Below are 11,541 nucleotides of genomic sequence, written 5' to 3'. Positions count from 1 at the left end.
GTCAGATTGGAGAGGAGGGGCTGTTTTTTCATTCGGCTCGGTTGGGGGTGAGATCGGACGGAGGATGGGGGAGTTTTCTCCCGGTTTTGGCGCTTCTCGCTCTAACGCTCTGAAAATATGACGATGATTTTTTAAAATAATATATGTGTCGGGAATAATTTCTCATAACTCTGGTTTTCCTTGGCCTATCGAGATGATTTAAAAACTGGTGTAAAGCTTGAAGTCTGGACTTTCGAGACAGATTAAAACGAAGTGTCTGGGAGGGCGGATCTTTCCCGCTAAAGCGTTTTAAACCGGTCATGTGACTTGGACGCACCGGCGCGTCCGTCGACTCTGAAGAGTTAAAGACACGGCTTTTACCTTTTTTAGAACTGAAATCTAAAGTGTTCGTTCTTTTTTTTTTATTGACATAAAAGTTGTAAATCATGCTCCGTTTTCAACAGTTTGACTGTCTTTTAGGGTTGGAATAAACACGTTTTTACCATTTTCAGTGTTTATCTAAAACGCCTTTCGTCCACCAGGGTCAAGATGTCGAGATGGCGAGCGCTCTGGAGAGAACGAGGTCTTCTCCGGGAGAGAAGGGGCTTCTTCTCCTACTTCCTCCCCACGGCCCTCCTCCACCAGCTCCACGAAGGAGCCGCTCAAAGTGATGCCTGCTCCTCCTCCTAAGGAGAACGCATGGGCCAAAAGAAGCGCCGTGAGCACGGGCTCTAATGAGGGGGACGCCCGACATCCGGTCTCTCCGGTGTCTCCAGGCAGTTCCACTCCTCCTAAGTTCAGGTGAGAGCACAGCTGGTGCACGCCGCGCGTCTGCACTGTGGTATTCAAAGGTTCGCGTGGCGCTATGAGCTTGTTTTTCTACAAATTACGTTATGTTAACACTCCTCCCAACTTTGTTCCTCTTTAGTTCCTCAAGTTCTGCGGATGAAAAGGAATCTGGTAAGGGTAAGTTCTGCCAGCGATCTTATCGCGTGGCTTTAAGCGCCCTCCTCAAGCGGCTGTTTCAGGGTGTGTTGGAGTCTAAATCAGGCTCTGCTTCGTGTTGCTGCTGAACTTTCCATCAGTTTGTCTCCCTGTGCTTTAAACTGAATAGAAAATCATGTTTTTGTCAATTTTCTTTTGTCCATTTGGCAAAAATGTGCTTCCTCTCGCACATTTTCCAGCTTCATGTAACGACTCTGCCTGTGTAAGTCTGTTACCACTCAAATGTTTTCACTTATGCTCAGGAGACAACAAGCTATGTTGAGAAAATGTAATGGGAGTGTAACAGATATTTATGTTATGTTATGTAATGTAACTAACCATATTTAGTTAGTTTATAATTCTAAATTTATAATCTAAATTTTGACTGAATGTTAACCATTGTGACTGAGGTTTCCCAGATGTTTAAACCTGTCAATATACACCTCACAGCAGTACTTAACCCTGGCCTCTGACAGTATATGATATGACAGTCATTTATCAGTTTAATAATGACGATATAATAGCCTATAACAATAATAAAAACTGATTTCAGCTCCTCTTATTAATGTGAAATCATCAGCATTTTATGGCGTTTTGCATTCTCGGGCAAACTGTCAAGCTAAAATCTGCAGCCAGCAGTATTTTTTTTAATTTGTAGTGCCGATCAGAACCAGCTTTCTCTAATGGGTCATTGGTTTGCTTTTCTAACCTACGCCACATTTGAAAGGTAGTCATTTTGTTGTTCACAGCTCAGCTTCTAATCACACAGTTGTTCCCCTCTCATTCATTCCAGCATCAGGCACGGACATTTTGTTGTTGTTGTTGTTGTTGTTTGCTGCAGAAAAGCCAACGACTTCCAACTCAGCTGTCTTTCTTCTCCTTTTAAGATGAGAACAAGGCCGACGGTGTGCGACGGGACCGGGGGACCCCACGGACACGAGGGGCACCTGCTGCGGGGCCTGGAGCTGGCCGGGGCCGAGGAGAAGTGTCCAGCAAAGACCGGAAAAAGGAACCAGAAAGGTCAGCCATTAAGAAGCAGGACTCTGAAGTTAATAATGGGACAGAGAGGGCTTTTTGTGGACATTTCTAGGCTTAGTCTTTGTTTCTCATGCAGATGGGGTGGCTGTCGAAATGTGATTTTTTTTTTTCCAATGTTTTTGATCTGAATTGTTATGCTTCTGTCACAGTTTCTGCATCATTACAGGATTGTTGGGGAGTTAATGCAACTCAAACTCATCAGGGTTTTTGTAAAAATTGTGTTAAAAGCAACAAATATTCCTTGCCTTTGTTGACAACTACATTCGTCTATCAGTAGTTAGAAATATCTTGTTTTTATCTAGTCTTAGCCCCGACTTTTGCCTTAACGCTCTCCACGGCTCGATTTCCTGCCCCAACATGACTCTGCTTGTGTCGACTCCTGTCCTCACAGCTTTAAGTCTCCATTTCTCTTTCGACCCGTCGTCTCTGATTCCATCGCTCTCCCTCTGACTCTGTTTACATCCGAGGAATACTTTACCAGTTCAGTATCTGTCTTGTGCCGAGACTGTCCGAAGTGAACAAACGACTCTTAATTGACTGATTTCACTCATTTGTTAAATATTGAGGGAGACATTTGGTAGCGAATGATGCATATTTATTGGATATTTTTTTATCATAAATGATACACAAATACAAAACATTGAAAAAATTGCATATTTTAACAGCTGTTATGGCTTTAACCAGATCTTTATAGTCCCCATAACTAAACACAGAAAAGGAGTCGTATCAGAGTTAAACTGCTCTGTGAGACGTCTTCAGGGATGTTTGTTCTGACAGTGAGAGAAAATGAGCACAACTTGCGGTCCTTTATTCTGGTGTGTTTTGTTCTGCGTGTGCGCTTTGAGGATCCACAACAAGGTTTAACTTGCGGTGTCTTGTGTTGGTTCTGATTGTAGAAAGGACATCAAAAAAGACCGAGACGCCAGACCTCCTCCAGAGCCAAAGAAATACGAAGAAACCCCGACTCCTGTAAGTCTTCAGACGGGAAACATCAAAGTCTGCCGAAACTTCTGTAGCTTTTTGTTTTTCTTAAAGTACTGTTTGTTATACACTAGTGCTCATTATATATATTTACTCTTTTTAGCAAAGTATAAACAGATCGTGAAATAGCCTTTCTTGGGTTTGCACTAGAATATCAATGTATTTTTTTCTTCTAATTTTAATACAAAGCTGCTTCAGGGATGTTTCTCTTATTTGTGTTTGCTTCGATCAGAAGTTCAGCTCAGCCAGCAAGTACGCCGCTTTGCTAATGGACGGTGACCAGGGAGAGGACGCGGAGGAGGTGGAGTAAACGACAAAAAGAGGCCCGAGAGCGCCAGAAGAGGAGAAAATGGCAAAACTCCAGGAAAACGGAAAAAAGAAAAAAAAATCTCACAATTTATGGAAAAAAGAAAAAAAACATCTTTTCACACGGAAGTGGCTCTGGGGGGGGGTGGTGGCGCCGCTCCCTCCCCTCCCCTCCCTTTTTCCTCCCACAAACCTGTCCTTTGCTTTCAAACCTCCCTCCCTCCCCCGCCCCACCTTCAGGACTTTTCAGGTTCTAAAGAATAGTCTCCTACTGGACTTGTTTTAAATGGAAAAGAGGAATAGATGACACATTGAGAAGTGATGGCAACATTTGAATTAATTGTAACAAATAAACGGAAAAAGTGAGGAAAGAAAACCGAATTTGTATATTTGTGGATTGCAGGCGTGGTGAGGTGGGATATAATAACAGAAGATGTAGCTTACTGCGTGAACCTTTTTTTTTTAATGAGCAGTATTTGACTTGCATCCTTCTTTAGACAAATGCAGACATTTATTTCAAACTCTTTGTATCCACTAGTAAATGATTTGGTATCATAAAATCAATCTCCGCAAATTTATTGACGAACCCTGTCTTCCAGTACTAACGCTCATGAATGTTGCGACTTGGCTACTAATTTTAAAACCTTTTACGAATCATGTTTTCGTCCAATTACTGATTTGAACTTGTTCCCACGCTCAGTACTACAAGGAAGGTCGACTACGGGAGACTGCTGCGTTTTTATTTGAAGCCTGAAAGAAAAGCAGCTGCCACTCGGTTCTCCTCGAGAATCCATGAAGTGCCATTACTGTTTTTCACCCCGTCGTTGTACAGATTGTCCCTGTATTTCTACACTTTTCTGATGACGTAAGAACATCAATTAAAAGCCCAGAATGCTCTTTGTTTCCAGCTATGTGAAACCTTCGCAGCTGTCTGAATCATTTACTCTTCCTGCGCTCCTCCTCACTGAGACACACACACGCGAGGGGAAAAGTCCTCATCTAAAGTAGAGTTTGAGGATTTCCATAAAGTGGCGAGAGCTTGTCTTCCAGTTGCCAATAAATTGGAGTGATTATATACTTTCTAATAGTATGTGGTTATTGCTTACGCAGGTGTTGAGGTGTTGCTGTACCTCAACCGTGACATGAATCCTAGCAGGATGTCGACTTATGAGACTTAAATATTTAACAACAATAGTATTTTCCTGACTGTTCTCCTGGTGTGGTCTGAGGAAGCCCCGCTCCTGTGTTTCTTCAGCTGAGGCTCAGGCTCCTGGTAGCAGCTGGTGAGGGTTCCTGCTGAGGGCTTCCTACACACACACACACACTAAGGGTATGTATTTAAACCTCCAAGGGGTTTCTTTATCCTTTGTAATTAAGCCGTTTTTAACTGTAGAGTTAAACTTGCTGGTCACTGAAAAAACTGCTTTATGTTGGTGAAACAGATTTAGGAGTTTCTAATGAATTGTCTTCCAGTTTCATATTAAGGATCTATTAAACAAACTGCTCCTGGGCCCTCTAGGAAACATAATTGTCTTTTAATAACGCATACAGTCAGATGTGTTTAAACGCTTTCGTTTAACAGAAAAAACCCACAAAGACTACTGGAATAACTGGACGAAATGCTACAAATCACCTCATGAAAATCAGACCGTGCTTTTAAATTTTGGTTCAGTGAACAACTTTAAAAGAACAAACCAATAAAGGTGGCACAACCTTCTGAGGCAACCAAGTGATTTCTGTCATTCTCAGAGCCTTCTGCACCTGCCCACAGGTGTCTCGTCCCAGTCCTCACGGACGAACTGCTCCAGCTGTCTCAGGTTTGAAGGGTTCCTTCTCCAGATGTTCAACAGGATTTAGATCAGGGCTCAGAAGGTCACTTCAAAATAGACCAATGATTTCTTCTAAGCTCATTTTTTGATGTTTTTAGCTGAATGTTTTGAGTCTTATTTCTGTTGGAGGACTCATGACTTTATGACCTGCAGCTGAGACAAACTGAGCAGCCCATTTTGCTCCAGAATGCCTCGATAGTTTTGAGATTTCATTGGACCCCGAACAGATTCAAGGCGATTACATATGCTGGCTCTGAAGTCTGAACAGTATTATGAGGTATATAGAAAAAAAAATTGAGCCTATGTAAAACTTTAAAGGGATAATCAGATCTTTTGAAGTGGGCTTCTGTGAAAAGGTTATGAACAATATCTTACCTGTTGTAGATAGCTCCTTGAATGACCTTAGCTTGGAGAAATAGCTTAATTCTGACCAGACAGATGAGCTAACGACTAGTCCAATAGCAGCCAAGACCAAAGTGGACTGCTGCCATCTTAAATCAGCTCCAGTCTCAAGTACTTCATGGAGGTTTATGTGATTTATTTACCCCCTACCAACCATCACCGTTGCCATTTTTACATAAAATAAATGTAAAACCTAGGAGAAACTGCATCTAACAGCATCCAAATTTAGCTCTCAATCTCGGATGTGTCTGTTTTCAACTAAAGACTGCTTTGTACGGCCTGACCAAGAGGCTAAAAACATGCCTGCAGAAAGAGCCTATTGTTAGAAATATTCCCCTCGCAGCCCTTAAAGCCTCCCATCTCACAGCAGCATTCTGTCTGGGGATCCCGCTTTGAGGAAAACACAGTTGTGTGTGAGCTACAGAGACGAAGCGTGTGGCAATCTGAAGGAATTTTATGGAGCCGAGGAGCGCGGAGATCAAATTTGAGCACAGAGCTTATCATTGTTTTCATTTCTGTGGAGGAAAAAAAAAAAAGCAGAGCGGGAATTGATGTTGGTCTCATGTGCTTTATCAAACAGGGTGGTGGAGTTAATTACATCCAGAGGTACGGCAAAACAGAAAGGCCGAGTGATCCTTGAAGGAATGCATGTCGCCCGCCACCTTTTACTGTGTTAAACTGAGGTCATCCTGTGCTGAGAAGGGACCAAGTCGTAGCTGTTTGGGTTAAACTTTGCAAAGGGGATTAAGCAGAATCTGATGTGATTTTGCAAGTATCAGTATAAAGGTAAAACCATATTTGTGTTGGCTAAGGCTGATTAGCTGTGGCAGCCATCTTAATTTGGTGTGACTCCAAAAGTTAGTCACTTGTAGATGTACATCTTTCTCTGAGTTTCAGTAACATTTCCTCAGTGGTTTGTGAGAAATTTTGCCAACGCTGCGGGAACAAAAACATCATCGCCCTTCGTCTTTGGAGGCGGGCGATTCGAAATGGGGAGAAAAGGAAGCAGAGGGCTGAAAGCTCACAGCAAGCTGAGAGGTGAGGTCACTGCTATCAAACTCTGTAAAAGGAGTTCTGTCTTCCCCACGAGGAAGAGGAGCAAGAGAGGGGCTGACATGAAGCCAAAGGAAAGGGGAAGGGCCTGACATCAACGAGCTAAAACAGCTGCCCCCTTTTCCCCTGCAGAGAGAGAGAGAGAGGAAGAGGAGCCTGATGGAGTGAGGCAGAGTGGGTTTGGAGACCGAGGGAGGGGGGTGTTTAAAGGTTTGTAGAGGCAGAGAAGGAGGTGCATGGCAAGTGTGAATGGGGGGGGGAGGGGGGTGCTTTTAGAGTGAGGAGGAGTAGGAGGAGGGTGGAGGGTCAGGTCTTGGTGACACTTCTGAGGGGGGAGTTGTAAGAGGAGAGTCCAGGGGGTGTGTGTGTGTGCTGAAAGTCATCTGGGGTTGGTTTCAAGACAGGACAGGCTGCCAGAAGGAAGGACAGAGGTGTGAGGAGTCACTGTGAGGGAGGGGAGGTGAGGGGGGGGGGGAGCGAAGGAAAATGTTAGGAAACATAAACGAGACTCGAAAACATGAAGAGCTGTTAGAGGAGGAGGACGAGAAGAGGGGGGACCTCCCGGAGCGCAGCAGCGGATAAGCACTGAGAAGATTCCCAACACACAAGGTGAAGGAGCCGTGTGCCGGAGGAATGGGCTGCATCCACAGCTGCGGCAGGATGAAGGAGCGTGGACCTGGTATGGATCCTGGAGGAATCCCCATGAAGGCAGACCCTGAGGTGCATCCTGAAATCCTTCAGCTTGCTGAGGTAAAAACAACAAATACAGCTACATTTTACTGATAATTTACCTTGTTGGGTTTATCAAGGGAAACGTGTGTTTGGAGTTGTGACAGTCAGCAGAGACGGGTTGTTTTCACCCGGCATGTCTGCAAACGGATCAAAAACTTTATCTCTCACATGACGGCTGCTAATTGTCACACACACCACACACTATGATCACTATGTGTCCTAAATACTGTAGACCAGGCCTGGACCTCAAAGCAGTTCTGCCCCTGGAAGGAAACATTTCATCAACTTGTTTTGTGTGACTGCAATTATTATTATTTTTGTTATTGTGCATGAATGATTTATATGTGGTGAATGTGGAGAAAGAAAATGTGCGCACAACTGCTGATTCACTTGATCACCTGCTGATGATGTCCCTCAGGCGTCAAGAGGAAGTGGTATAAGTTACCGTCTGGTTCTGACCCACCGCCTTCCTGTCTGCTGGGTTTATTTAGGAGCCTGTTTGGATTTAGGAGCAAGACACCCTCTATGTGAATAAAACCTCCAGAGGACTTTTACAGAAAGAAAAAAAAAAAAAACAGCTCCCTGTTGATTTAACACCAAGCTCTGCACACCAGTGTTTGTGCGTCAGGATAAATCAGTGCCACGGAACAAACAGGTGGAGAGGAGGAGTGTCCTTCTGAATTTCAGCAGAAATATATCTCCAAACAGCGCAGGCTGTGTGAACCGAGTCTGAAGATCATGGTCTGGATCCTTTTGGAGCACAGACATTCTCTTTTTTATATAAAAAGTCATCTTAGGAGGCTCTGCAACAATTCAGTTCCAATTAACTCTGGTCAGATCCGGCCCATTTATAATTCATTTCAACTCAATACAGTCAAATCCAGTGTTTTATTAATTACTAAACGGGAGTTTAAAGGTACTCATTGCAATCTATGAAATAAAACCTAAAAAAAGAAGTTATCCTGAATTATATGAATTGGTGTAGTTTAAAAGAGTTTACTCCAGGAGTTTTCCAAATAAAGTGACATGCAGTTCTGAAATGAGGGTCTGCACTCAATGTAAACAAAGCACTCGGCTGAAAATAAGGTGAAAGGTTGAGTCACATGATTGACCTGCATCAGGCTGTCTGTAGTCTGTGGAGGTAAACAAATGTGACAATATCAGACAAACTTAGAATCTCACAGGAGACGTTTTGGAGGAAACACGAGAGCAAATCTGCTGCTGTTAAACACGAAAGAATGAGTAAGACAGCTGGCAGGAACAAATATGGAGGCTCGAGCAGAGCGGCGGAGCGCCATGAAGACAGAGCTCAGCATTCAGACACAAGTGGCCTTTCCGAACTTCTTGTAGGCCTCTGAGTTTATCATTTCAACCTTTCTCTGTGGACTTCACTCAACAACGTACCGATTTCAAACAGGTCTTCTGAGGACGTCGCTGTTGTTGACCTAACTTCAGTCACTTCGGCTGTTTCTGGAGGTAAACAAACACAGGTGGCATCGGGTCGCAAATTTGTACAAGTTTTTTAATTTAAGTACACATGAAGCAACGCTATGAGAAAAAAAATTGTGCAGATTTGTTTTTTTATTCATGATTTTTTTATATATTATTTTATATTTTTATTCATGACTTTGTAATGAGTAGCTTAAAAAAAACTTGGAGGGAGGCCTTAGGATTGCATCAAAACTTCAGTTCCCCCCACGTGTGGTATTAAATCCCTCAGCAGCTCTGAGTATGTATGTGTGTGTGTGTGTGTGTGTGTTTGACTGTGCCAAATCATGATAGCATGGTCCCCAATGATAGGGTGGACTTAATAAAAAGTGGACAGGAATGAAATTTCTGCAAGGAAGTCTTTTTAATGTAGCTCGTAGCTCTACGTTTGGTTCACACACACACACACACAGGCGTAACAACGCTCTCATTCTTGCACCTATTTCCAGCATTTTCATGGCAGTTTAGAGGTGACGACCCCGACTCACACAGGTTTATAAATACCCACCCAGAACTGGAGCGCACCCCTGGCTCACCACCTGCTCCCGTCCCTTCCTGAGTGGACTGCGTGTGTGTGTGTGTGTGCATCAAGTTGTGACTCCTGGTCTCCAGCATGTCATCACTTGTGAGGTGAGATGCCACTGAAAAAAGCAATGAGGCATTTAGTGCCAACGGTGTGTGTGTGTGTGTTACTGTTCATTTACAGAATGTGTGTGACTGTATGTTGAAGTTCAGGGACACACTGAGGTTTCCGTGTGTTTTTGTGTGTGAATGAAACCGATATTTCCATGTTCAGGCGATCATTTCGTCAAAACTGACTGTAAACATGCCGACATGATCAGCATCGGTGTAAATCGATCGCAGCCCCACTGCTGCTCCCTTCCAGAAACAAACAAATCCATTATGCAGCAGCGATTGTTGCCTAACCCCTCTCCGTTCGTCCTCACGTTAGATGTGGAAGAAGTTCTGTCTCGCTCTTGTTAGTGGTCAGAGATGCTTGGAGGATGACACAACGTTTGGCTGCGAAAAAACAAAACCGGGTGGGGTTCTTTTATTCTGCAGCGCAATAACGCAACTCTGCCGATACTCCTGGGAGCTTCTGGAGTCTGAGTGTCCACTCAGATAGAGATGGGTTTGTTTTGCTGGTAGCTAAAAGCTTAAAGGAGTAAATGTGAATCAACCAACAGTTTGCAGCTGTTTGACTGTGTGTTCCTGATGCGACACATGTTCCTAATGATGTGTCCTCTCTTACTGTTTGCTTCTTCTTTTTTTCATCTTATGCTGAGAATTGACAAAGTTGCAATCAGGAAAAAAAACAAAACATTATGCTTGTGAGCTCATGCTTTATTGTGAGATGTCATGCTTAAAGCATGTGTTGTGGATAATTTTCAGATACTATCACATCAAATTTTAGCGCAACATCTGTAAAAATTATAAAATTGTTGCAATCTTTGTGTTTTTTAGGGTTGGTTGGCTGTGGAGGACGTCTTGAATCTTGCTGGGTCCAACAGTTAATCAGTTGAAGATGAACATTCAGTAAAAATTCATCCAGTGGTTCATGGGATATTTTGGTAACAAACAGACACAGGCAAAAACATTATCGCTGCACCTTCGCGATAAAAAGACACTTGATCAAAATTAATTTGACATTTGCTAAATATTCTTTATCTCCTGTCCTTGCCGATGAATCACAGCCATACAATCTGCTTCATCATATACAACTCCAGCTTTTCATCCCACTGGAAAAGATTTTACTAAAGCCATTAATGAATGAACCCGAATGCAGGCAGCAAATCCTGGAGCAAACTTGGATCAAAGCAAACCAACACGAAGGCAAACGGGTAGCAACCGAAGATTATTACAGCAGACGATCTGACAATTAACTGAGGATAACAGACCAAAAACAGGTGTGTGGGGAGCGCTGACAACATCTAGTATTAGAAGAACAAAAGCCAAGGATATAACAAAATAACCAAAACTATTCCAGACTTAAAAGGAAGAGAAGGAGAAATGACTCAAACACCAAAGACTAACACAGAGACCCCATTTCATGACAAAAACTGCTTCAAACTTAATTCCCTGTTGAATATAAGATTAGATGTGATCAGAAAAGGATTTTCTGATCTGGTCAAAACTAAAACTTCAAACACTTTTACATTTTCAGACAGTTTTTATTCCCATAAACCTCTGATTTATGGGTCCTCGGTTGGAAAGACGTCAGTCTCAGTTGCAGTACAACACTTTGTCCACTCGGGGGAACCCTTGAGTCGTTCTCAGTGTTAAATCAGATTTGGTTTTTTTGCGTTGAGTGATGAATGATTGCAACATATCAGTATTACCTGATCACATTGAGCTCTTCTAAAGCAAATTTATGCGATGAAGCAGATGATTTTACTTAATGAAACAATTTGCTTTTATAAAAACAATCTGTTGCCTAAAAACTAATAGTTGCTCAGATCTCAAGTTTGGGTAAAAACTTCATTTCTGAGAAATTGAGATGCCTAAAAAAGAATCAAAATTCATATATTCAAAAGCATATATTAGCCTGCTAATGCTAATTTTGGCTGTTTCTTACTCCTTAAAGTGTCTACATGTTTCCATTCGGTCATTTGTGGACATATTGAGATGGAATTTGGTGTGGTAGCAGGTGAGATAGAGCTCCATCACTTGCTGAATGCAAAATTTTAAAAATCAAAATGGCTGCCAAAGCTAATGGGGTCTAAAATCAGACCAGAATTGTGCATGCTCT

At 42.7% G+C, this 11,541-nt stretch overlaps 2 protein-coding genes across 4 annotated transcripts in view; both read left to right on the top strand.

The window, feature by feature from the left end:
* Positions 1–4,184, top strand: part of eif4ba (eukaryotic translation initiation factor 4Ba) — a 13,589-nt gene extending 9,405 nt beyond the window's left edge. The window contains exons 11-15 of one of the 2 annotated variants that reach the window (XM_017422901.3): positions 522–780; positions 908–945; positions 1,851–1,983; positions 2,898–2,970; positions 3,215–4,184. In XM_017422901.3, coding sequence (XP_017278390.1) covers positions 522–780; positions 908–945; positions 1,851–1,983; positions 2,898–2,970; positions 3,215–3,292 — 581 coding nt within the window. In that variant the 3' untranslated portion in view covers positions 3,293–4,184. The remainder of the gene's footprint in view (positions 1–521; positions 781–907; positions 946–1,850; positions 1,984–2,897; positions 2,971–3,214) is intronic. The other variant, XM_017422902.3, reaches the window with a different exon arrangement.
* Positions 4,185–7,017: 2,833 nt separating this feature from the next.
* The window catches only part of LOC108239873 (tensin-2), a 34,923-nt gene continuing 30,399 nt past the window's right edge, over positions 7,018–11,541 (top strand). For both annotated transcript variants that reach the window (XM_017422891.3, XM_017422890.3), the window contains exon 1: positions 7,018–7,322. In XM_017422891.3, the coding sequence (XP_017278380.1) occupies positions 7,206–7,322 (117 nt within the window). In that variant the 5' untranslated portion in view covers positions 7,018–7,205. The remainder of the gene's footprint in view (positions 7,323–11,541) is intronic.

This window comes from Kryptolebias marmoratus, linkage group LG4, assembly GCF_001649575.2.
Source record: "Kryptolebias marmoratus isolate JLee-2015 linkage group LG4, ASM164957v2, whole genome shotgun sequence".
Classification (NCBI taxonomy): domain Eukaryota; kingdom Metazoa; phylum Chordata; class Actinopteri; order Cyprinodontiformes; family Rivulidae; genus Kryptolebias; species Kryptolebias marmoratus.
Note: the sequence above shows the minus strand (reverse complement) of the source record. Positions and strands in the feature narration are given on the sequence as shown.